The sequence below is a fragment of the Miniopterus natalensis genome, chromosome 3, assembly GCF_054644295.1.
Source record: "Miniopterus natalensis isolate mMinNat1 chromosome 3, mMinNat1.hap1, whole genome shotgun sequence".
NCBI lineage: Eukaryota > Metazoa > Chordata > Mammalia > Chiroptera > Miniopteridae > Miniopterus > Miniopterus natalensis.
In genome coordinates, this window is record NC_142083.1 from 91,508,961 (window position 1) to 91,534,104 (window position 25,144).

The window sequence follows — 25,144 nt, forward strand, 5'->3', positions numbered from 1 at the left end:
CTCTGTGGTTCCTGCTGACTTGTGCAGCTTTCAGACGACATGTTGGGAGGTTTAGATTCATGGAGCTGCCTTTTCCTTGGTTCCCCCTCCCTTGTGTATTTATTTTTTATGACTCCGTCTTCTGCTTGGATGGGACCATGGTCTCCTGGTGACATAGATCCTGGAGCAGATGGGAGTGAGTTGAATAGGGAAAGGAGGGACTGGTTCACTTGAGTCACTGGCCCAAGTTTGGAACCTGGGTCAGTAACTCCCTGACTTTGCAGGAAATTGTTGAGAGTAGAGCTCTCAGTTCACATCTGAGTGAACCCATTCCTTTTCCAGGGTCTGGCTCTGCCCAGCTCCCTTCCTGGCCTCAGGATTGTTTTGTAATAATCACCAGCTCACATGGAGTGCAATGGTAATGAGGGACTTCTCCATGTCTCCACCCCAGCTTATGAACTCCAGAATGACATCATATCAGATGGGAACCTGCTACAAATATATACATGAATTTTGCCTTCTAGGTATGATGAAATATAGGAAACTATGAAAATCAATAAAACAGTAATGGCTGTGGGGTTTGCTGAGCATTTAAGCTCAGATTTGGTGGTGATTTGAAATACTTCCTAAAACAGCACAGAACCTCACATGGCACTTGTTTCCCAAGAAATTATTTGAGAATATAAAATTGCTAAGAAGTTGTGAGTGATGCTGCCCTATGTTATGAATAGATATTATTTATCTCTAACGTAGAACAAAATTTATTTCCAATTGTAATCATAATATGTGCTTATTATAAAAAATTCTTTAAACCCAGACAATGAGAGGAATAAGAATTAGACTCCCCCATCATGATGGACTTTTTCAGTTCAGCTCATACTCAGCAAGCTTGCTGTTCTCCCGGATGTCCCCAGCCCATCTGAGTGGTGGACTGGCCCATTATGGCATTTTTCAAAAATTCTTTCTTTAAAAAAATTTTTTTAATTCTCTTTTTAAAAAATTAAAAATTTTTTTTTCACTTACAGTTGACATTCAATATTCTACTCCACCATCTTGACCATAATTCCCATTATGGCATTTGTCACATGTGAAGTCCTGGGAAACTTTTCTTCTTCTTGACTTAAGAAAACCAATTACAGGGATTTTTTTCAGTTTACTGTGAGGATTAGTAAATTAGTCCCTCACTGGACAAAATTTTTTTTTAAATATATTTTTATTGATTTTAGAGAGAGAGGAAGGGGGGAGAGAGAGAGAAACATCGATATGAGAAACATCAATCAGCTGCCTCCTACACCCACGTCGACCAGGGATCAGTCCCGCAACCTGGGCATGTGTGCTGACTGGGAATTGAACTGATGACCTTTTGGTGCATAAGACAATGCTCAACTCTCTGAGCCACACTGGCCAGGGCTGGACAAATTGTCTTAATTTTCATGTTTAACCCACAGAAAAATATGAAGATCTGAGTTCTTCAGATGAATCCTGCCCTGTTCCTCAGAGACAGAGGCCCTGTCGGAAGAAGGGCCTCAGCATCCATGAGGGGCCTCGGGCCTTGGCCAGGATCACAGCTATTGGACTTGGAGGCAGGACCCAGCCGTCTCGCTATGGTGAGCATTCCACGTTTCCTGATACCGTTTTGGTAGTGTGTTCAAGGGTTCTGTCTGGATGAAAAGTAGCAACTCTCAGGCTCCTGAAACATGGGCCACTGGGTGGGAGCAGCAGCTCAGACTCAAAATTGATGACAGTGATAGAAGTACATCAGTCAATGGCTAGCTCTTGGGTTTGTGTTCGTCCTTTGAGTTTTCATTTGTTAAAATTACAAATAGCAGCCGAAATGTATCTAGGCTCAGATTTAAATTCATCACATAGTGGGTCAGCTAGTGCAGGAGCAATGTGACGTTCGAGCTCCACTTGCTGTCTCTGGCCACATCACCTGGGCGTGAGATGAATATGCCTTTGGGCCCAGCCAAGGAAAGACTCCGCTCTTGCTCTTTTCTCCAGGTAATGGATCTGATGCTCAGACCCTTCTGAAAATTGTCACATGATACACTTGGTGGGCTAGAATCCTAGACCCCAAGTTTGCACATCTCCTTAGTTTATTCTCAAAAGTTGTCAGCTCCTGAATGTTGAGTGCAGTGCTCTTGGGGAGTGCGGGAGGTGCAGGAGGCGCAAGTTGGGTTTTATGCTTACTGGCCTGACCTACAGAGCAGACTTACGTACAAGTTATATCTTCCTTTGGTGTCTATCACCCATCAGTGGTCAGGCTGAGGTGCTGGTCTAGTGGGCTGGGTAGATGGGTCTTTTCATGAACAGATATCCCTCTGAAGCCTGGGCTTGAAAGAAACCAACTTTCCCAGTCAGAGGAGACCATATTTCAGTAAGAGTATGTGAGTAACTTGATTTCCTTCTAAGACCCTTGGAAGGAGTCCTGGGTTGGCAACTGGAGAAGGCCTACCTTCTCCTGTCATCCTTGGGGGCAGTGGGCTGACTGGGTCACTGGGAAAGGCCCTCCCCCAGCTGCTGGCAAGCTCCTGCTGCAGGATGAGGGCACGGCTCATATCCTTCCTGTCTGATGTGCTTATAAGCACATGGCTCTGGGACATTTGGCCAAGTAGTTTTAGTTTTCAGTGGCAGAGCCTGTTCCTTTCCGAGGAGTGCATGCTACCTGTCCCACCCTGAGATATGGTAGGGGCCTAGGAAGGGCAGGCCTTACCCCGGAGGTGGGGTGTAATTAATCTATGTAACCATCCAACAAATGCTTTGATTAAATGGAATTCTTTCAAGTTACCCAAGTAATCCATGGCTGAAGCCCATTTGTACACTGTTGTTCTTATGCACCCACAGAGAAGGCTGGAAGAACGTTCTCCAAAATAATGATGCTAGTTCACTCTTGGTTATGGCATTTCAGGAGAGTTTTGTTTTTTCCTCTCATACCTTGTGATATTTAAATTTTCTGTAGGCACACATGTTGTTTGCCAAGAATTAAAAAACATTTTAAAATGATAAGTGTGCAGATTGTAAAAAGCCTTGATAACTACAGAAAGGTATAAAGAAGAAAATAATTTAGACATGGTTTTATCAGCCAATCTTTTTTATGCAAATAAATATGTTTTTTGTGGGGGAAGTGGCAGGGGCAAGATGAGAATGGAACTCTCTAGTTTGTGTTTGCCTTTTCTCCTTGTTTCCTTGCAGGTAGATACGTTCAAAGGTTGTATAATTTGGTGTTAACTATAGTTAATTTTTAGCCTAGGGCCTCCAACCTTCCTGCTCAGCCAGATTTCTTTTTGCCTGGGGTTGACTGACCCGAAGAGGAAACCCTTAGGTGCCTGTGTTGAAAAGTCACAGGGACCGTAAAGGCTGTCCTGTGAGATTAAATGCTTCCAGCTAAAAGGGACACCTAGTGCTAAAGTTTTTCCTTGGCTCAGGAGTCCATTAACACAGCTTACCGCTCTCTCTCTCTCTCGTATCCAAAATCTTTATATTTTATTAATTTTTTAGAAATTTTTATTGAGTGGTTTTAGAGAAGAGAGGAAGGGGGGAGGGGGAGAGAGAGAGAGAGAGAGACATTGACTTCTTGTTCCAGGTATTTATGCATTCATTGGTTGACTCTTGTATGTGCCCTGACTGGGGATCGAACCCAAAACCTTGACGTACCGGGATGATGCTCCAACCGAGCTACCCGGCCAGGGCTCCAAAATCTTTTTAATAACAAGGTAGGATCTGGGGTTAGTTTTCTGTAGCTGTGCCTAGCCCGTCAGCCTCTTGCACGTTTGAACTTCTGGCCCTTGGATAGTACATAGGGTTTGGATCGTATGTGAGGGATTCCTGGGGCCTGCCCAAATGCCTGTACATCTTGAGGCCCTTGGAAGGACCAGAAAGCAAGACAGGGCCACAGCCCTTGGGGGGAGTGCAGGGCCTGGTGGTCGAAGGTGAGGATCTTGCCCCCTGGCCTTGAGGATGCAGCTCTGGGTATGGCTGCTCACATGAAGTGCACACACCTTCAGTTTAGGCACCTCCTGAACAGGCATGTCATTGGTTATAGTTCCAACACCCACAGTGGTTTTGCTCTCCTGGCCAGGAAACTTCATCTTCTGGACCATCCGGGAAAGGGACAGAGGCGGCCAGTTGGTGCGACTCATGAACAACCTCTTCACCACTTGGCTGAAGGGGGCGTTGCTTTGTCTGACCAGAAACCTATAGAGCTTGGCCAACAGCCTTAGATAGATGCCTTGGTGTTTAGGCTCCTTGTGCCGAACCTTTTGGTTTTTGTTGTGGCAGATGTCGAATCCTATGATGGCCCATTTCCTACTCGGCATTTGGAAAACAAACAGCATGGTGTGGGAGAGGGTACTAGGCTTGACCAGGTCCTTAGACTACCATGCACTTGCCATGGCACACAAGATTGGTCTCCCAACCCCTCGGAACCCGTCTCCTCACCTGCAAACTGCACGTAACAGTATGTCCAAGTTATTGTGGCAAGTGGATGAGATCATGGCCAGGAAGATACAATTTTCCTTCCTGCCTGCCTAAATCCTGGGTCTTCCCTCACGCCAAGGTCCCTCTGAGGAGGTGGTCACATTTGGAAGGAGGAACTTGTCTTCCCTTTTGTGTTCATGTGGGTTTATGTGCCCCGTTCTGTCCACAGAGCAGGTGCCTCCACGGGGCTATGTCACCTTCAACAGTAGTGATGAGAACCCCCTGGAAGGAGGGGGCCTCTGCTACAGGGATGTCACCTCCCCCATCAATGACCGGGATGTGGAGAGTAGCAGCAGCAGCAGCCGGGGTATGTGTGCCACCCCCACCTATCCTGCTGGGGCTTGGGTGCTATGATGAGTCTGTCTGGTAGGGAACAGGAGGGGGAAAGACACAGAAAGACCCTGGCTCTTCTGAGAAGAGTTAAAGACTCTGGCATGGCACTGGGGAGAAGCAGCATCCAGCCCAGTGTCCCCATGCGGGATCTGGGGGAGTTGTTCCAGACAGGTTTAGCTTCTTGATTAGTGAGCCCTCAGGGAAATGTCTTTGCTATGTAGTACATGTATCATTCATTCAGCAACTGTTACTGAGTGCCCTGTGTGCCAAGCATTGTTCTAAATGCTTGGATTTACCAGTGAACAGAACAGACAAAAACCTTGCCCGTGTGTATAGAGGGGAGGGCTCTCAGGCCAGCATGAAACAGAACACGTTAAGGAGTTGATGAGTGCTGTGGATGCAACAGCTCAGGCTCTGGGGAGTCTCCGTGTGTGAGACCTGTAGTCAGGCATCGTTATCTTTACTGTTGTCAGAAGAGCAGACCTTCTGTGTCCACCTTGGGGCTGTGCGGAGCAGCAGCAGCAGTGAGGGTCTAGCAAGAGCCCCAGGAGTCAGCAGCGAGGCCTCTTTGGAGAGCAATGAGGTAAGGCCTCTCCTTATTGTTTATCTCTCACCTCTCCCCCCTTTGTTGGTGTCATGGGGGATGCTAACAGTTCATTTGAGATGGGTGAGTCTCAGAACAGGGACTTAATGCGTGTCTGTGCTGTGCTAGGACATACAAGGTTCGGGGCCACCCTCTAGAACCACCTGGGTTTATGTGACCTCAGTGGAAGCCCCTGTATGGCATGTGGGGGTAGTTTCAAATCTTACCCATGCTGTGAGGGAAGTGGCACGGATTGAGAGTAGAAGCTGGAACCATGGGGCAGAGAGCAGTTTGGATGCAGCCATGTCAGCTGCAAGATCTTCAGTGTTACTTTATTTTTTGAGCAGTTTTGTTGTGGGTGTTTGTTTTTGGTTTCTTTTTTTTTGTAAGGAATCTGTCCAAGGTTCCACAAGTACTTACTAATAGAGCTGGGATACGAACCCAGCTCTAGCTGACCCCAGAGGTCATGCACTTTTCCTCTATACTTATTTTTAATTCCCATTCCCCCACCCCTCTCCCCTTTGGCAGCCATTAGCTTATTCTCTTTTTCTGTTTTATTTTTTTTGGAGTTATATATTAAGTGAAATCATATGGTAGCTCTGACTTATTTCACTTAGCACAATAGCCTTTAGGTCCATCCGTGTTACAAATAGCAAAATTTCATTCTTTTTTAAAACACCCCGATTTTGTTATTTATATTGATTTCAGAGAGAGGAATGGAAAGGGAGGGAGAGAGATAGAGACATCAGTGAGGAGAATCATTGATCTCATCGGCTACCTCCTGCATGCCCCCACAACCTGGGCATTTGCCCTGACTGAGAACTGAACCATGATCTCCTGGTTCAGTGCTCAACCATTGAGCCACACTGGCTGGGCAAGATTTCATTCTTTTTCACTACTGAGTAATATTCCATTGTATATATGTACCACATCTTCTTCATCTACTCATCTGTTGAACACCTAGCTTGCTTCCATGGCTCAGCTATTTAGTAGTAATACTGCAGTGAGCATAGGGGTGCTTGTATCTTTTTTGAAGTAGTGTTTATTTTGGATAAATATTCAGAACATGGAATTGCTAGATCATATGGCAGCTCTATTTTTAATTTTTTCAGGAATCTCCTGTTTTCCTTAGTGGCTGCACCAATTTACAATCCCACCAACAGTGTGTGAGGGTTCCCTTTTCTCCACATCTTCACCAACACTTGTTGATTTGTTGATAGTAGCCATTCTGACAGATGTGAGGTGATACCTCATTGTGGTTTTAATCTGTATTTCCCTGATGATTAGTCTTTCACTGTTACTTTAAACACACACCTCTTGACACAGGATTCAGATAATGCACGTAAAAGCTCAGTTCGCAAACAAACTAAAAGTTATATGAAGACCAAGACTCGCTACAGCAACAGTGACAACCAGTGGCCTCCCAGCACTGGGACTTCCGGGGCATCCTGTTCCCCAGGATCTATCTCCCAGACTGAGAAGTTCCCCTATTCAGGACCCCAGGTAAGACCATTTGGGAAACTGGTGGCTACACACTTAGAAAAATGGTGCTCTTTGTGATTTGTAAGGCATTTATTGTGTGCTTATAATGCACTGTTGAGAGAAGAGTATGGTGGCTTTTCCCCAAATGATCTGTAAAGCTTCTTGGGCCCAGAGGATTCCTAAGGTCAAAGGTACCAGTGGCAGGTTTCGTATCTGCCTCTCCCTTTGGTTACCATGCTCATTTCCATACTTGACAGTCCCCCTGAGCCTAGGGAGGAGAAAAACAGGAAAGCTGCTTTCAGGAGTCAGTGAGAAGATGCAAGGGAAGCAGAGACAAAGGGACACACAATATGCACTTCATGAAAATTGCTGTTTCTGCCTTCATTATGGGTCACTCCGGCTACGCAATTTCTTAGGGATTACAGGTGTGACATAGCAGCTCAACTGTCTAATGCATGTGTATTGAGCTCTTTGCCCTCAGTGGGCATAGGTGGTACAGAGATGGAAGACAGACCGGTGAGTACTTGCCATTTATTTGTTCCAGGTCACAGCTCTGCTGTTCACTAGAAGCCTATAATTTTGCTGGCTTCGTGCACCCCGCCCCACCCCCAGGGAGCTATCTCCAGGGCCTGTATTCCCAGGTTCTGCAAGCAGCTGCACCACTTGAGTCCTTAAACGCATGTGGATTGGAGAGTTGGTGGGATCTTAAAGCTATTTCAGAAAGTAGGTTGAGGAAAGTGACAGAGTAACAACTTTTGAATTAAAACTGGCGAAAGTGGTCAGAATCAGTTTTTTTCAGAACTTTGTGAATCAACTAAAGGCTTACAGCATCCAGGAGAATGTTTTTTCAAGAGAAATGGCTGGATCTCAGTGAGAACTGTGAGCTTTTAGTATTTCAACTTGCCCTAATCCCATTCTTTCACTCTCCAATGTCAGGGTAGCTATGACAGCCACTGAAGGGGAGAGAGCAGAGCTGGAGTGCTTTCAAAGTTTCATTCTCAAAGACTTGGCATTACTAGACCTGTCTAATGGTTCCCTAGAAGGCATGCTTATAAGGCTTTATTTGACTCAACTTAGAGCTTATCTACTCAACACCAGAAGCCCTCTCACTGGAGGACATGTGTTGAAAATAATTACAGGGAAATGTTTTAACTTTGCACCTGTCTGAGGTGTTGGATAACAGTTGGGGTGTATACATTAGCCCCAAAGCTTAAAAGGAAAAGCTGGGGAAGGGGATGTCCGTAGGAGCTTTGAAAAGTTCTTATTCCTGAGAATCTGAGAGGCCACGTACATGCTCAAGGCTGTGTGTATGGTCGAGGGACCTGAGAGTACCTCTGATGATCCTGAGGTTTTGAGGAAGCAAGAAGCAAAGGCTAGGACAGAACTGTCATCTGCCTGGTTGAGTGTTGAAGATGTGCCCCAACAAGCATACAGAGCTATGTTCGGCAAAGACAGAGATTTATTGGTTCCAATGTTTAAGGAGACTTCTGTCCAGTCCTCAGTTGACCACTAAGCTGAATGAGTAGGAACTTAAGTGGTCACAGACCAGAAAGAGTACAGACAACAAGCCCCAGGGGAAGACTCGGACCTCAAGAGTTGCTGCATTAAAATGTCCAGCTTTCAGCAAAAAAAAAGGTATGCAGAGAACAAGGAAGTGGGCCACAGACAGTAAGAAAAGGCAGTAGTAGCAGCTGTCCTGGAGGAAGCCCAGGCACACTGGACTTTTATTAGGCAAAGACTTTAAACAAGCTTTTAAAAATGTGCTCAAAGAGCTAAAGGAAACTACATCTAGATAGAGAATTTCAAGAAAGTGATAGAAATAAAAATGAACCAAGTAGAAATTCTGGAGTTGAAAAGTATAACTGAAATGAAAATTCCAATAGAGGGGCTCAGAGTAGATTCGCGCACACAGAAGAATCAGAAAACCTGACACAGTCCAGTTGAGATTATCCAGCATGAGGAACAGAGAGAAGAATGAAGAAACGTGAATAGAAACCCGTGGGACACCATCAAGCATGCCAACATGCACACACGGTGTCCAGGACGGGGGAGAGGAAGGCAGAAAAAAAGTTTTAAAAATAGCCAGATCTTCCTGAATTTAATCACAACATGAATCTGCACATCCAAGAAGCGAAATGAATTCTTAAGTTACACTCAGATCCACACCTAGACAACATAACCCAACTGTCAAAAAACAAGAGAATCTTAAAGTGACTCATCACCAGCAAAGGAATCTCAGTAAGAGGAATAGCTCATTTCCCCGCAGAAACTGTGGAGACCAAAGACATTTGACAACATATTCAAAGTAATGAAAGAAAAATAACCCAACCAAGAATGCTACTCCAGCAACAGCTGTCCTTCAGAAGTGAAGGAGAAATTAAGATGGTCCCAGGTAAAAAAAGTCTGAGAACTTGTCCTTAGCAGACCTGCCCTACGGGAAATACTGAAGGTGTCCTTCAGGCTGAAATGAAAAGACATTGGATCTAAGACACAAGTAGGTGTCTCTGGACTCCCTGCTCTGCTTGAAGGCATAGAGAGAGGAGAGGCAGCTTGGGCTCTTTGCCTGCAGTCAGGTCACTGTCTCACTGCTGAACTTGGGGGATCAGCAGGGCTCAGATCTCCCTCTTAAAAGTGACCTCACAAATACACACTTAGCTGGAGAAAAGTGGCTCTGCCTTGCATTGTGTTTCTTTGTCCCCATGTCTTTGTGCCCTGCCTGTCCTCTGACCTGTCCTGGCCTCTGCCCTCTAGGACCTTGCCACACTGCTGGAACAGATCGGGTGTCTGAAGTACCTGCAGCTGTTTGAGGAACAGGACGTCGACCTTCGAATCTTCCTGACCCTCACTGAGAGTGACCTGAAGGAAATAGGCATCACGTGAGTCCAGAGGGGCCATCTGTGGCTGCATCTTGTTTCAGCAGAGTTCTGGGGCCACCTGATGTTGCAGCTTCCCAGCAATGATAGAAAAGAGCTGCCCTCCCTAGAGCCGCTTTCTTCCTGTAGTCAGCTGTCCACTCTACTCCTACAGCCTAGGTGAAAATGGCGTGGGTTCTGTGGCTCCCCAAGTTGGCCCTGCTCAGTGCTGCATTCAGAGCACCCAGACATTTTCTGCCTGTTCACTTTTGAGAGCCTTCCCTGTTGGCAGACGGTCATATATAGCCTGGAGCCAGGCAGCTGAGTTTCTTGTTTAGTGAAAGCAGGAGCCCAGCTGGGAAAGGGACCAGGCTCCAGTGAGGTCATCACTTCTTACAACCCTTTGTTTCTGTCCTCTGCTGCATGATCCCGGGGCAACTCTCCCCCCTCAAGGCTGGGATCTTTCCCAGGGGGACCATGGTTCATGGAGCTTCCAGGCACCTGGCAAATGCTAATCCTTTTCTCATTCCCCCCACAGGTTGTTTGGACCCAAGAGGAAGATGACTTCTGCCATTGCCCGCTGGCACAGCAGTGCCCGCCCCCCTAGTGACGCCCTGGAGCTGGCCTATGCTGACAGGCTGGAGGCTGAGATGCAAGAGCTCGCCATCCAGCTGCACAAAGTAGGGGGGAGGAGATGTGCAGAAATGGCAAGCGAGAGGTCTGGAGACATACACCTGCAGAGGACACAGTGGGTGATAGGACAGTGAGGGCAGAAAGCATTACAGCTCCTACCCTGAAGGGGAAATGTGCAGGCAGGCCCACAGGAAGAAGGCTCAGAAAGTTATGGAACATTAGGTGGGTGGGACACAGGAGAGAAGAGTTATGGTGAGGTCAGAGAACAAGAGGCTGGTGTGGACCCCAGATGGCTCACAGGAAAGGACCCAAAGCAGGGACAGGCAGGGATGGAGGATGGGGTGCCTCCTGCATCCTTGGCCCACTTGCCCGCCCCACCTCCTACCTCTCCCTCTCCAGCGCTGTGAGGAGGTGGAGGCCATGCGGGGCCAGGTATCCCAGGAGCAGGAGCTGCGGGCCGTGGTGGAGAGCTGCCTCCTGGAGCAGGATGGCACACGCAAAGACATCCTTGCCCAGCTACAGGAGACCTGGGCCCTGGCCAGGGATGCTGCTCTCATCCTGGACCAGCTACAGTGAGTAGGCACCTGTGCTGGCTGAGTTCACTCCAGATTCTTCAAGGACTTGCTTTCAGGGCCTCCTGGGGTCACTCCCTGCCACCCTCTCCCCCCATTTCATTCTGGCTCTTCCTGTCTGCTGGGTAGACCAACAGAAGTGGGACCCTGAAAATCTGTGCCCTCTACACAAGCTCTCAACCTGGGTCTTGGGCTAAGAGCTTGTGTGGGTGGGTGCCAGGGGTGCTTGCCAAGGCCAGGAAGGTTGGCTTCGAGGACAGCGTAGAGCTGTATGCCTTGCACTCAGGAAGGTGGGGTGCCTGCCATTCCCTGCCCTCTGGGACCATGAAAAGCAGTTACTAGGCTCTCCCCTTACCAGTACTTGGTCTTGTATCCTGCAGAGCCTGTCAGGCTGAGCTGTCAGCCCGAGTGAAGCGAGATGAGTCCCCTCTCGGTGCCACCCTAGGCCAGGCCCTCCCCACAGCCGGTAAGGAGAGCAGCATCCTGGCCTGGGGCTGGGCAGAGATGCCTCCTTAGGCTGGGTTTTACCACTTATCTCAGCAGTTACCACATTTACACTCCCAGGTCCCCTTGCAAACACAATCCCAGACTCCAGAGTAAGGGCACCCTGCCCTCCCCAACCCATTCCCCTACCATCCATCCTGATGGTGGAAAGCAAAGCCCTCTGGCCGTGGCTGACTGTGCTGTCCAAAACCTCAGGTGACTTCTGCAGTCTCCATGCTGGGTCCACCCCAGGGCACAGACTCATGGGAGGCCAGTGACACCCCACCCCCACCCCCCTTTTTCATTGCCGGGGCCAAGCCCTGATCAGCAGTTATGCTTTGGTCAGCAAACAGAACACATTTTGATGTAACAAAGGGGTCACTCAGGGAATCACAGTTGGGTGGGTCTCCTGGTCACAGCAGCTCAGGACAAAGGCAGGGTCTGTAAGCATACAGACCCTAGGCTCACCCAGCTCTCTGCCCCACAGACTCCAAAGGCTGGCAGGCCTCTCTGCAGGCCCTGAGCCTCCCTGAGCTGTCGGGAGCATTGGAGGATCGAGTCCATGAGATGGGTGAGTCTCTGGGATGGCAGCTAGTGACCCTCACCCCCACCCAGGGGCCAGATATAATAATAGGAAGAGCCCTGTCAGCTCAGACTCCTAGGGCAGCTCCACTACAACCTACTGACCTTCCAGGTTATCCATTCCTAGTGCCCCCCAAGGCACTCCTTCCCAATGCTGCTCAGACTTGCAAAGCAGAGTCTATTCCCATTCGCAGGGCGAGTGCTGTGCTCAGTGACCCAGGGTCTGGAGAAGCTGCAGTTGCTGAACGGGAAAGAGAACTGGCGGGAGCCTTAGCCCAAGGGACGGTGAGTGTGGGCCAGCCCAGGATCCAGGCTGGGGCAGCAGGGTCCACTGGGAGCTGAGCGAATGAATGCCCACTTCAGTTCTCCCTTTTCCTTCTCAGAACCTGACGTTGGGTGACTGATCCACCCTGAAGCTGTATGCCCGGAAGACAGGAGGGCAGTGAACGGGCAGTTGCAGCAGCCCAGGCTCCAGCTGGGGCCAGAGGATCGGCCCCTGGGAGCAGCTGGTAGAGAGACAGGACCGGGCTGTGGCCTGTGCCAGGCAGCGAGGCCCCCATGGAGGCAGGATGAGGGTCTTGCCCTGAACCTGGTGGTAAGGCCCAGAGAAGACAGGACCTTGGGGAGAGAGCATGTCCCCATATACCGCAGGCGCCACACTCAGGTTTGCCCTGATGGGTGAGGACTGGGGTGCCTGGGCAGCATATGACATTTGCTGGAAAATAAAATGTTAAGATCTGATGAGGGGCTCAGTTCTGGTCACACAATATGCAATATTGGCTGACATAAAGCAAGGGGAAAGCCATGGCAGGACCCCTGGCCCCAGTGACCTGCTGGGACCCAGGTCTCCTCTGCCAGGACAGACAACAGTGCTCATAGTGGGGCTGACTTGTTGACCCATTCTGCCCCACTGTCCCTACAAGCTAGGGCCACTTTTGCTTAGAGCCGCCTTGATTCAACAGAAGCTACTTGGAGAGCCAAGCATGCCCCTATGCCCCAGGAAATAAGAGAGGAGCTAAGTACAGCTATTTTATTTACAGAGTGAAGTGCCTTTGCCCACAGTGTGGCTGCTTCAAGGCTCTAAGATGGGACGGATGCCCAGGCTGGGCAGGGAGCACCGCTTTCCTTAGCAGGCTGGGCAGGCACTGTGGAAACTTTCTGATAGCTTCGCTGAGAAGTTTTGCCAGACATAGGACCATAGGAGACTGCCAGTGGTGACCTTCCTGCCTGTGGTGGCTCTCCTGTTGTCACTCTGCATAATCAGTGGGTATTTCCAGACCATCCCTGGGAGCTGCCTGCAGACCATACTGGGAATGGAGAAAAGGAGGCTTTCAAAGCACAGGAAGAGCAGCAGGCTCAGCCTAGGTGTAGCCAGAGCCACCATGATAGAAAAGGGGCCTCTTGTGGATGGCCTCAGCACAGAAGCCCCAGACCAAGCCGACGGCCCAGATAGGTCCATGGCTGGTAGTGCCACATGTTAACAAGGAGGTGGACAGCAACCCCACCTGAGACGGGAGGTCTGTGGCAGCTTGACTCTGAATGGTGCCCAGTGCACTTGAACCTGGCCCTGTCCTTAAGTCTCCAGGTAGTAAAAGGAAGGGGACACCCTCCTGTGCCCACCCTGGGCCTACAGTCAGGACCAAAGAATAGAGCAGCGGAGGAACCACTTTACTGCCCCTTCAACAGCTCCATCTACAGCTGGGCCCAGGACTCTGTCCTCAGGAACCAAACACCAGTGGAGTAAAGCCGTTCGGAAGCCTCACCCATAGTTCAACACAGAAAAGAAAATCTAACCAAGTAAAGCTGACGGCTAAAATTAACAGTACAACATCCTACCCAAACTGGCTCTCCTCTAGGCCCTGAGGCTGGCACAGAGGGCAGGATGCAGTAATGAGTCAACTGAGACAAAAGGATCCTCACGAGAACCAACTTCTCACTGGTCTAAATGTCTGTGCACCTCCCACTTGGAATATCAGGTGTTATCTGAGCTTCCACCAGCCCATGAGCCTCAGAGAGATGGGTTTGAGCCTCAAGATGGGTGAGAATTTCCTGAGCCTGGATAGCCAGGCACAGCACCCCCCAGGCCACCCACTGACCAACCTGAGGTGCCACCTGGCCCTGTGACTGCTCGAGGCAGTGGAGATGATGAGATGCCCACTCACCCCATGTAGTCAGAAAGGGTTATAGACAGAAATACACAAGAAGACACACTCCCACAGGATGTCTGGGCCCAGTCTCAGCCCGTGGGCGCAGACAGAGCCAGGGGAGGGTGAAGACACGCAGTACAGGAGCAACCTCAGGAGGATGATGGGAGCAGCTTCTCCAGGGCCTTCTTCTGCTTCTCAGTGGCTGCAGCCACAGCCTCAGCCAGCTTCTCCTCAGGCATCATGTTGAGCACCTTGAGAGCGAAGAGGAGCTGGTACTTGGCTGTGCTGATGAAAGCATTGCTCAGAAAGTTGGGAAAGCCACCGACTCGGTCCTTCTGGGTGTATAGCGGGACCCGCACAAGCCCCAGCACCTGCGCCAAAAGGAGACCAGGGTTGGGGCCAAGCCCCCACACCAATAGCACAGCCCTGGTAGGAGGGACCTGTGAGCTGCTAGGCCAGGGGAAGGGAAGCCAGGTTGCCAAGGAGAGTGGAAGACCGCTCGCAGCAGGGTCTGGTGAGGCAGAAGCCAGCCAGCAGCCCTTTGGAGCAGTGCAGCCCTCTCCTCCTCAAGCAGGTTTCAGTGCCACCTCATGCACTTCCCACCCTCTGCACCCTCATGTTCCAGCCTCCCATCCGCTGGCAGGAAGCCCCCAGTCGGCACCCATGCTCCCCCTTGCAGCAGGTGAAGCCCAACACACCAAGTGTCACTCCCAGCCCTTCCAGATCCTAACACCCACAAATCACAAGAACCTTCAAACCCTGCACCATAAGATCCCAACCTTCGTTCCCAGTCCTACAAACCCCACTTTCTGCTCCACTTCCCACCTCCTCGAGCAGGTCCCGCCCCATCCCATCCCCCCAACCAGTCCTACCCCCCACTCCCAGGTTGGCAATGGCAGGCAGCAAGGCAGATGGAACACAGCCCAGAGGGAGCCCCAGCCTCCCACCAGCGCCTCAGGTTCCCCTCCCCACCCCTATGCTGCAGACAGTGACACCCCACCCACCCGGCCAGGGGACCCTCAGGAGGACGTGTTACCCATCGGTGCCTTCCGCGGGGCCAGAGCCAAACCCCGGGGTGGGGAGCGGGACCCAGGCGGCGGCCCCACCTCCAGGCCGTGGTCGCGCGAGTGAACCGCGCTAATCTCCACGGCGTGCAGCTGCTCCAGCGTCAGCTGCCGCGCGTACAGGTGCGCCACGACGCGGTGCGGGCCCTCGGTCAGGTGCGAGCTCAGGTAGTCGGCCTCGGTGAGGCGCAGAGAGCCCAGGCCCAGGCCCAGCACCCGGTTCAGTCCGTCCTCCAGCGACCAGAAGCGCCGGTCCACGAAGCCCCCGGGGAAGCCCAGCAGCCCATCAAAGCGCATCTGCATCTACAAGGGAGCGCCGGGTCACGGGCGCAGGTCCGAGCGGCATCCCGGCCCCCGTCCACCCGCCCGCGTCCTCACCAGCACGGAGAAGCGCATGGGGATACGGCCGAAAAGCTGCCCGGGGTTGGCGGCGTAGAGCATGGCGTGGCACGAGTGGCTCCAGCCCGGCCCCAGGCGCATCGCTTCCACCCGGCTGATCTGCTTCAGCTCCGGCACAGCAGCCGACATCTTGGCACCGCTCCACCCCCGCGCCGCCGGTACCTCCCCTTAAGTGCGTGCTCTGGCCCGCCCCCGCCGCATCTGACCAATCCACGGCAGACGCGCTGCCTCCACCAATCGCTGACACGCATCGTGACGGAGCCCACCGATGCGTCGTTGAGAGGCGCAAGGGGCGTGTGCAAAGGGAGGAACGGCGTGCCCCCGAGAGCCGCGAACCTGCGGTGGCCCAGCGGGTGGAACTCGGAAACCGCAGCGCCCAGGATGCCACGCGCCAGGCGCGCTCCCCAGAACTGAGCCCGACCTCACCCGCTAGGGACTTCGGGCTTCCCACCCGCTGCGTGCGGAGCCGGACGGTGAGAGGCGCGGGGCCCAGAGTGCTCGCGTGAAGGAGCAGCAGGATCCCAAAGATCACGTCACCATTGGCGGGGCTGAGTTGCGTTCCTCCCCAGCCCTCTTTGGGCACGTGGGAGCCTCCTACCTCCCAGCAGGGCTCAGCTGAGCCCTGCAACCAGCGGGCACAACCCACACTTCCAAGCACACCAGCCCCACAGCCCTGGGCGCCTGCAACCTGCTAAGCACTCCACTCCAAGATCACTGCTGCTCTGCCTGACTCCGTAAGGGCACAGAAGGGCCCGGTGGAGTTCCAACTGTCCCACAGCGCGAGTCCACGCTCAGCCCTGGACTTGCGGTGGGTGGCGAAAAGCCCCAGCGCTCCCTACACCCAGTTGGCTAGGGCTGTAAGTTTCCGAGCCCAACGCCCCAAATACCCTCCAAGCCAGGCACCGTATGCCAGGTACTGTTGGAGGAAATGGGGTCTCCCCAGTTTCCCAAAGAGTACCCTGGGCTCATAGGGGCAGGACTTGCCCAGGATCCTACCGTAGATTTCCACCCTCTTACCCAGTGTCCACGACAGAAAACCTCCTCTACCTTCCACCTCAGGTACTCACCTCATTTTCTGCAGAAAGAATTAGAGAAATCGCTGGGGTTCCCCTGAGTCCAGCCACTCACTCCACCAGCTGTCCCAAGCTCCATTTGCCTTCCCACGGTGGGCAGGGATTTGTTGAGTGAAGAAACTTTGGATGGGTGCCACGGGTACAGCCTTGGGAGAGCCATGCACTGAGGTGAAGGTGTGTGGCATGGGGAGGGCTGCCCTGAGTGGGGCTGAGTAGGAGAGGAGAAAGGCAGAGGGCAGGCAAGGGTTGGTGGGGTCCACCAGAAACTCACCTTAGGTCCATGGTCTGTTGTGTCAGGAGATGTGGGAGATAAGTACCCAGAGGGAAGCTCTCTCCCCCGCTGTGGCCCTCTGCCAGTCAGGGCTCAGAAGAGTAGCTGCAGCTGACAGGAGGGCAAGTAACTGTCTGAATGCGAGAGGTCAGGGGAAGGGCCCATCCACAGAGGGCCCTGTCTCCAGGATGCGGGGCATGACCTGAGCCCAGGGCCAGTGTGCAGCAGGGGGCAGAGGAATGGTGCCCTGTGCCCAATCCCTCCCTGATACCAGACATTAATGAACAAGGTTGGTCAGTTTAGGGGAAGTAAGGAGGGAGATCCAGTGTAGCCCATGCAAGAACTCATCTGACACTGAGCACCTTCCTACCCACACTGGGACCATGCTAAACCCAGGCACAACCAAGGGTGGCAGTCCTTCCTTGGGGCAGGACTGGCCAGCCAAGAACACCGGTTCTACTCTCCAGTGCCTGAGTTAAAGAAGGGAACCGTGGCCCTGGCTGGCGTGGCTCAGTTAGTTGGAGCTCCGTCCCATAAACTGAAAGGTCATGGGTTTGATTTCCAATCAGGGCACATACCTGGGTTGCAGGTTCGATCCACAGTCAGGGCGCATGTGTTTCTCACATAAATTTCTCCCCCCACCCCCTCTCTAAAGTCAATAAATATATCTTCGGGCGAAGATTAACAAAAAACAAGGGGCCCATGGAGGCAATCTGGAACTGTCTGCAAAGGAGCTGGGGTGGGGGGTGCAAACAGTGCTGCCTGGGCACTCCGGGGTACAAGCTTTTCCCTACTGGGAAACTACTACTGGGCAGGGGAACTCGAGCCAAGCAGAGGGCTCCCAGCTGGGCTCCAGCACCTTAGCAGCCAAACCTATGCCTCTAATCCATTCTCCACATGGTATCTGGAGTCACTGCCTTGCTTAAAAACCTGTTCTTAGACGAGAACTCTGACCGTCCCTACAAGCTCTTGCAGTATCTGCAACCACATCTCTCAATTCCGACACTCCAGGCACTCACGCTTCTCACTCAGTGGACACCCTACACTCACTCCCGCCTCCGGGCCTCTGCACTTGCTGTGCCAGCTACCCGGGGTGCTCTTCCAGACTAGGGTTAAATTAAGTCCTCCATGTGACCCCATCTTGTCACCTGCTTGCTTTTCCTAATGGCATCCAAATCTGGGAAGATGTGGATTTACTTGTGCAGTCTCACTGGCTAGAACACAAGGTCCCAGGGGCCTAGACCTTGCTGGTCTTGCCTTCTGCTGGCACACAGTATGTGCTCGGGAAACATCTGTGGGATGGTACAGCGACACAGATGGGGACTGCAGCAACCTCTCACAAACCTGGAGGCCCTGGGCTCCTTCTTCACCTGCTCAAAGACTGAGCCAAATTCCCAGGGACCATTTGATCAGCACAGTGGCCACAACAGTAACCAGCAGCATCATACATGGCACCTCATGTAGCCCTCACTTCCTCCTGGAGTTGGACCTCACTTATGTCTTACACATGATGAAACATGCTGCGGCCACAAGCTGGTGCTTGCACTGCTATGAGGGTGTCAAAGCTACCACTAGCCACTAAGCAGTCCTGCCTCCTGACCAAGAAACGGCCAAGGTCCTGCAGTGCTCTGCGTGGAAAAAGGAGTGGACAGGATATTGCTGCATGATTTTATTACTATAAATATACAGTAAAAACAAACAAAAACTAGCCAATCAGAATACATCAAATGATAGCACGTGTAAGTCCAAGACAGGGCAGTCTGCATCCTGTCCTTCAGAGTACTGGCACCAATACCAATGGTGAGAGGCCAGGGTGGTGGCAGGTGATGAGGGTGAGGAGATGGCCAGCCTGTGTGTGTGCACGTGTGCACATATAAGCACACTAGTGGGTGGGAGGGGAGGGGAGACAGAGCCAAGCGGCCGGGGAAGGTGGCCTGAGCATGGCCGAGAGCTGTGCATAAGACAGCGCTCTCTGCTCACAGGCTGAACTGGAGAGATGAGGACCCCACTGGACAAAACTCCCAGCTGTGCAGATGCTTTGTGGACAGCAGCCAGAACCATCATCCTTCCCAGGGCACCTCCACAGAAAGCGAGCTCTTCTGCACCACCCAATCCCAGGCCCAAAAGTGTTGGCCCCATGGGGAGCTACACAGACCAACCCACCAGGCCAAGGTCCCTGCTGGGGCAGCTTGTGCCCTGCTGCACCAGGGCTGGGTACTTCTTTCTGCCTTTCTGTTGCCCAGCTGGTTTATCTTAAGAAAAAGATGAGGCCATCTCAGGTGGGACCCTCCGCCCCCAGGCAGGTCCCACCACAGAAGTCTCAGACAGAACAAATCAAAGAGAAACACAAAGTGATATTTAAATGGCACAGAGGGAGCAGAGTTGTTCAGGTCCCTCCTGGGGCAGGTGGACTAGTGGAGAAGAAGGTCCTCCATTTGGAGGGGGTCTGAGGATGTGTGCAAAGCCACCTCTGAGAAGGTGCAGGACTTGGAGAGGAGCCACTAGACCAACTGCTGCCAACAGGCTGTGCACCTGCACCTCTGCCCTAGGGAGATCCAGACCCAAACCCAGACCTCGGCCTCGAGCGCAGGAACCTGGGCTGCCCAAAGGCAAGGCCATAGGGAAAGGCTGTGAGTTAGGGGAGACAGCCCTGCACCAAAGGGCCTGAAAGGGAAGGGGAAGCAACAGAGGGCACAAAGCAGCAGTGCCAGCCGGGCCACGCACATAGGGATAGGGGACAGGCACTGTTTCCTTCATTGACCGTGACTCAGACCCCATTTCCTTTCCTTCTCTGACAACATATCCCCCAGTAATACCTCCTGTGAAGACAGCACTTCACCCACCGATAAATTCTCTCCTGCAGGTTTGCTGAGTTCTCAGGGTGTCAACCCCCCACTGGTTGGGAGGCTGGATAAAGCCAACCTGGGACATGTGGGCAGCCAGCCTCTAGCCCCAGCTACCCAGCCGACAAGGCATTTGGGGAAACCCCAGAGCTCAGTGCCTGAGACAGAAAGGGGCTATCCTTCATCTTGTACCATTTACAAATACAGAGACTGCAAATAAAACCGTTTGCCAGAGGAGACAGTCCACTGTGCTCTTCAATCAAGGGTCGCAGGGCCCCTTGGAGCCGTGGCTATGAAGGGTATGCAGACAGGAGGCCAGGGGTCTCAATGGAGTCCAGGCAGCCCCTTGGCAACGTCTGGGGAGCTGAGGGCTCCATGCTGCCAGCCTGGCCAGGCTCTCAGAGTGGAGTCAGGTTGGTGGCCTCCATGTTAGGACTGAGGCCACCAAGCAGAGGCCGGGTGGGGCCAGTGGCGAGGAGGCTTCGGGGTGTCTCCATGGAGGTGGGCCATCCTGCAGGTGGGAGCAGAGGGAGGAGGGTCAGGCTCAGCCGAGTCATCCCACCTCACCTGCTCCCTCCACCCTCCAGGCTCTGGGTTCCCATCAACTTCGAAACCTGGAGGGCAGGGCCACCCAGCACCCTCCAATGCGCATGCATGCCTGTGGTGGACCACACAGAGGGCCAGGGAACTCTAGCCCCAGGTGAGTGAGCAGGGTGCCAACAGCAGATGCAGCCCTGGAACAGAACAGGGCGCCTTGCCTTGGGCTGTTGACCGCCCTGATCTCCTGCCCTAGCCAGGTCTATGTTCCTGGAAACTGATCAGTGACTGTCAGCAGAGCTTCCTGACTAAATTAGCCTGGGATTTGGTCAGACCCAGGCAAAAGTGGGTGGACTCGGACCTGGGTGTACAGCCAGTGCTCAGAGCAGACCCAGGAGCCTAGCCTGCCCTCCCAAAGGCCTGTTGTTACCACAGTTGCCTCCCCAATACCGTGAGACACTCTGTCCCTGAACAGAGTCTGCCCCCACCCCAGGCGCTGGTGTGGGGAGCCCTGACCGGGTTGCAGCAGCAGAGGGACCAGCACACTTCTTAGAGCTGCAGAAAGCATGGCCGCCCACCTGTCGACCTGAACGTGGGCTCCAAAGGCATCTTCACATAGCAAACCAAGCAGTGCGTCTGCCACCAGTCGCCTGCAACGCAGACCCTCAGGGAAGGGGACTATTTTCTTAGGAGCTGTGGCTATATGCAGGACGTCAGCTCTGCCATGCAGCCCACAACTGAAATATCTCTCTGTAGCTCTGACCTGCATTTCCTACATCTGGAAGTTTTAGCTAAATTGCAACACTCAACATCTTGTATGGTGTAGGTAGGGAACCGACTTTATAAAAGTGCCAGACCCTGTTTCAATTGAGGGTAAGATCTGTCAGAAGAAAAGTGAGAGGATGACGAGAGGTTTGTGCGGAAACCTAAAAGCAGCCATCAAAACAAGTGCACAGACACCACAGCCTGGGCTCAGGACAGCTGACAGGGAGGAAGGCCGGACACCAGCCTGGAGTGTCTGCCAGCTGGGGCTGCTGGGGCTCTGCCACCAGGACAGACCGGGGTCCTGCTGGAGTGTTCCATCTGGGAAACCCTAGGCCACCAAAGGCACCAAGGTCTCTTATCACCAGACTTCCCAGAGCCACTAATGTCACATGAAAGAAGGGGAAGGGGAAGAGGGTCCCCAACACATATGGCCTATTTCTTGGTGTTACTCTGAACTGCCTTCTGTAAAACATCTGTTTGGGTCACCCAGGTAGAGGGCACCTCCCTGTCAGATGGGAAGTCAACCTCATGTGACTTCCTCATAGACTGGTAACAGAATGGGCTGGTGTCCCAGAAGGTTCCAGAGGTGGGCAGGGGAACAGTTTAGTAGCAGCAGCCATAATGCGGTCTTAGCTAGGGTTCCTGGAACCCTAAAGGCTGGAAGAGCCTGACTGAGCCACCTGGTCTCGATGGAAGAGTATCTGGCCCCAAAGCCAGCAGCAAACCCCCAGGGCACCTCTTGGGGCAAAGGTACAGCGGCACTGGGGGAGCTCTGGATTTAGAACCCAGGACCCCAAGGAAGGCATGGACGTGGAAGAAGCTGGAAAATAGGAAGAAACCCTCTGCAGGAAGCAGGAGAGGGAGAGGAAGCTGGGGGTTCTCTCTCCAGCCCCCTGACAAGGATGTCCCTCAGAGCCACCCCGCCATGAGTACGAGGGCGATCACGTACCAGCTTACTCCTCTATACCAACGGAACAGGAGTCGGGCGCCCGGGCTGTGCAGAGAGATGGAAACTTGGTTAGCAAGGGCTCAGACAGACCAGCATACTCCACAGCACATGCCCTGGCATTAGAACAAGTGGCCCCGAGGGGTGGGGGCTGGAAATGAAAAGCCCACATAAACCGATGTGCTGGAACAAAAGACGGACATAGGCTGAAAATACATTTCCTGAGAAACACAGCACTGCGCCAAATTCTAATACAGAAGAACTAAGCCAGTGGAAGGACTGGGGGCCGGGCAGAGCTGAACGCAGCTAGAGGTGGAGCCCAGGAAGGGCCCCCACCCACAAGGCTGCCGGAACACAGGCATGTAGGTTTTCACCTTTTGTGGATTTCCCCCCATCATTTTTTTCCCATAAACAGGCACACTAAGGTTCACTAAATTATACTTCACCCCTCAGGAACGGCTGTGCAGTTGTTAGAAAGGAAGATGCCCGAATGCATGTTCACATTCCTAAATACACAAATGTGAAAGATGCTCAGAATCTCCCCTGAAAAAAGCCAGTAGCATAACATAGGGGCCAGCATGTGACCAGAAAACATGGAAACGTGCTCACACAGTTGTCCACCTCTGTAAGGACCCCTGCCCACCCCCCAAATGCAATCAGAGGTACCTGTGGGGGAGGAGGTGCAGGACGCTAATGCCACCCACCTCCTCTCTGCTCTGAGAGGCACCGAGAACCCACCGAATGGGCAGGGTACGGAGCCAGAGCAGAGCCAGCCTCAGTCCTGGTGTCCACCCTGCTGTCCAGTCAGGCCTCAAATGCAGACTCTGTCTCACCTCTACCGCCAACTGCTTCCTGCCCCACATGTGAGCTAGAGGCCCAGGGGCTCAACAGCCAGAGGTCCTGGTCTCGCCTGTGGGCTTGAGCCCAGCAGCTGTGGCCTGTCCCAACCCTGCAGACCCCTGAGCACTCTGGGCCACTCAAGGAGTGAAAGGAGAGGGGCGGCGCTGCAGAGGCTGTGTGGACAATGTGCTCTTTATGGCCCCTGGGGCAAGGGCTCGTCTGCCCTTTGGGATCAGGACTCACACTTGTGGCTCCAGAAAGCCCAGTCCGTCTCCCGGCCCAACTCCCCCAAAACTTGAATCATAATGAAATACTGAAGTGCTCTGAAAGAACTTACTGGAATTCTGTGTTACTCCAAGGTATGCTTTTGCCTGTGGCTGTCCCTATGGGCAGGTCCATATGTGCCACCAAGCCAACAGCTGTGCTGCTTCCTCATACCTGTGACTGACCCTCTGTCTGCACAGGTCGCTGCTCATCCAGAAGCCAGGGTGAAGGCAAGAGACCCTTCCAAACCAAAGCACGTCACAGCCCCCAATGCCCAGGCCAGGTCACCAGGAACCAGGCAATGATGGCTCCAGGGGCAGGCTGGGGGGGAGGGAGGCAGGCAGGGGGCACAGGGGCTCCCCAGCCATGTGGCTGGAGTCAGGCTCTCTGGGGCAATGTAGTTATTTATCTTGATTCCAGAATCTCGGACGGCATCCTAGCAGGTGCCAACATGAGCATCTGGGAGCTCCCCAGTCTCCCATCTTTGGAGCCCAGGACTGAGGATTTTGGCCAAGAGGAACAGAGAGCAGAGCAGCTGAGGCCAAAGGACCCTAGGTGGAGGCACCCAGCCTGGCCTCCTGCCCCCTGGCATGGGATGCATTGCTTCACCAGTGACCTCGGGCAGGTGGTGCAGAGCTGGTGGCCTGTGTCAGGCCTAAGGCAGGCAGGTGGCTTTGTCAGTAGCTCCCTGGGGCAGAGGCCCAAGCGTCCCAGAGTCATGGATGAAGGAAGATACAGCAATGACAGGCGACATACAGGGAAGTGGACCATGTCCTTAAACATGCAGTCTTTCCTGCCTTCCCGAGGCTGAGGTGGCTCTGGGGGACAAAGGGGCCTTGGGCACAGGCTCTGCCCCAAGGAGCCAGGAGCTGCAGGAGGGGTGACTGTGAAAACAGCCTGGCTGTGCCTTGGGGGTTGATGGAAGGAGCGTGAACTGAGAGCCAGAGAGAGTGGGGCAGGCTCCTTGTGGGTCAGCCCCTCCCAGAATAGAGCAGGCCCCCAGTGCCATGGGGACAGTCACGGCAATGCCTCAGGCCTGGTGGCCCCCAGAGCCCAAAGGGTGAGTGCTGTTACCTGGAAGGTAGATGTCAGCAGGTGGGCCAGGTTGGCAGCAGCCACAGGGCTCGGGGTTGCCATCCTGTAGGACATTCTCAATGGAGGGTACACGGCTCCCTGCAGAGAAGGGAGAAGGTCAGGGACCCAACAAGCAGGGGTGGACCCGGCCATCCCTCTGACTGAAAGCCCCAGGAGCCCACCTTTCATCCCCAAGGGGTTGCAGCCGCTGGGGGCCTTGGCTCTGGCCCAGACGCAATCCCGACTCCCCCACTGCTCTTCCTCTCTTTCCTTCTCTTATACCCCCCAGCATGGGGCTTTTGTTTTACTTTAACCATAAAAAAATTACACGCCCAAGTTTAAAAAAGATAAAACGGTAACAGATATAACTGTCTTCTGTTTATCTTTCTGGATGAGCAGGCAGGGTGCCAGTCCTTGGTCCATACACACCAACCTGTCCTTCTGCCCCCTGGCATGGGTCCAGAGAGGGGTCCACCCAGTGTGGCCGTCCCTCTCACATATCAGCTCTCAGCCTCAGACCTGCATTGTTCTGTGCTGACAAGGGTGTCCTCGTGGGGGAGGTCTCTGCTGCAGAAAGGAGCCTGGACCCTGTGACAGGGCACAGCAGAGGACTGCCCAGTGCCGCACACGGAGTGCACAGGCAGGAAAATGCTAACCCTGGGGAGGTGGGGAGCCAAGGCCTGAGAGGCAGAGAGACTTGTCCTGCACCATACCAGGCAGGAAGGGATGGCACAGCTCCCTGGAACAGACACCCTTAAACCTGGCACCCACACTCACACCCAAACCCAAGGGCCTAGTCCCGAAACCTGCAGACAGGCTCCACCCATGTGTGTGTGTGAGGGGCTGCTCCTGAAAGGGATGTGGGTCCCCATAGTGCAAAGCTGGCCAGGGGAAGAAGCTGGCGCGGGCAAGAAGGGGTCACAGCAATGGAGCATTGGCAGGTTAT

At 53.1% G+C, this 25,144-nt stretch overlaps 3 protein-coding genes and 1 pseudogene across 10 annotated transcripts in view; 1 reads left to right on the forward strand and 3 right to left on the reverse strand.

The window, feature by feature from the left end:
- ANKS3 (ankyrin repeat and sterile alpha motif domain containing 3) overlaps nt 1-12,716 on the forward strand; it is a 27,713-nt gene extending 14,997 nt beyond the window's left edge. Inside the window, exons 6-16 of the mRNA XM_016214470.2 lie at nt 1,428-1,586; nt 4,625-4,762; nt 5,262-5,371; nt 6,698-6,874; nt 9,605-9,729; nt 10,244-10,385; nt 10,738-10,910; nt 11,291-11,376; nt 11,881-11,964; nt 12,170-12,260; nt 12,339-12,716. Coding sequence (XP_016069956.1) covers nt 1,428-1,586; nt 4,625-4,762; nt 5,262-5,371; nt 6,698-6,874; nt 9,605-9,729; nt 10,244-10,385; nt 10,738-10,910; nt 11,291-11,376; nt 11,881-11,964; nt 12,170-12,249 — 1,274 coding nt within the window. The 3' untranslated portion in view covers nt 12,250-12,260; nt 12,339-12,716. The remainder of the gene's footprint in view (nt 1-1,427; nt 1,587-4,624; nt 4,763-5,261; nt 5,372-6,697; nt 6,875-9,604; nt 9,730-10,243; nt 10,386-10,737; nt 10,911-11,290; nt 11,377-11,880; nt 11,965-12,169; nt 12,261-12,338) is intronic.
- On the reverse strand, nt 2,431-4,673 carry LOC107538255 (large ribosomal subunit protein eL18 pseudogene; annotated as a pseudogene).
- NUDT16L1 (nudix hydrolase 16 like 1) lies at nt 6,391-15,740 on the reverse strand. Of its 5 annotated transcripts, none has more exons than XR_015714273.1 (5): nt 15,565-15,739; nt 15,229-15,489; nt 14,271-14,493; nt 9,647-9,709; nt 6,391-7,121 (listed from the first exon to the last, which is right to left on the reverse strand). XR_015714273.1 is itself a non-coding variant. In XM_087815663.1 (4 exons), the coding sequence occupies exons 1-3, from the start codon at nt 15,712-15,714 to the stop codon at nt 14,272-14,274; spliced, it is 633 nt and encodes a 210-aa protein (XP_087671789.1). In that variant the 5' UTR covers nt 15,715-15,739; the 3' UTR covers nt 6,391-7,121; nt 14,271. The 5 variants fall into 5 exon arrangements, 3 of the variants coding, with proteins under 3 accessions (XP_087671789.1, XP_087671788.1, XP_087671790.1); XR_015714272.1 differs by having other exon boundaries at nt 6,925-7,121; nt 9,647-13,282; XM_087815663.1 differs by lacking the exon at nt 9,647-9,709.
- Nucleotides 15,741-19,874: 4,134 nt separating this feature from the next.
- The window catches only part of MGRN1 (mahogunin ring finger 1), a 49,212-nt gene continuing 43,942 nt past the window's right edge, over nt 19,875-25,144 (reverse strand). For 2 of the 4 annotated variants that reach the window (XM_016214483.2, XM_016214484.2), the window contains 3 exons: nt 24,199-24,297; nt 22,024-22,068; nt 20,199-20,283 (listed from right to left, as the gene is read on the reverse strand). In XM_016214483.2, the coding sequence (XP_016069969.2) occupies nt 22,028-22,068; nt 24,199-24,297 (140 nt within the window). In that variant the 3' untranslated portion in view covers nt 20,199-20,283; nt 22,024-22,027. Of the gene's footprint in view, nt 20,284-22,023; nt 22,069-24,198; nt 24,298-25,144 lie in introns of all 4 variants that reach the window. The other 2 variants (XM_087815667.1, XM_087815668.1) reach the window with 1 other exon arrangement.

Bases quoted from the DNA above. Each gene is read 5' to 3' on its own strand.
- NUDT16L1 (XM_087815663.1), bottom strand. From the start codon at position 15,714: ATGTCGGCTGCTGTGCCGGAGCTGAAGCAGATCAGCCGGGTGGAAGCG. The intron at 15,490-15,564 runs GTGAGGACGCGG...GCTCCCTTGTAG, and splicing joins CCATGCGCTTCTCCGTGCTG to ATGCAGATGCGCTTTGATGG. The intron at 14,494-15,228 runs GTGGGGCCGCCG...CTTTTGGCGCAG, and splicing joins CGCGCGACCACGGCCTGGAG to GTGCTGGGGCTTGTGCGGGT.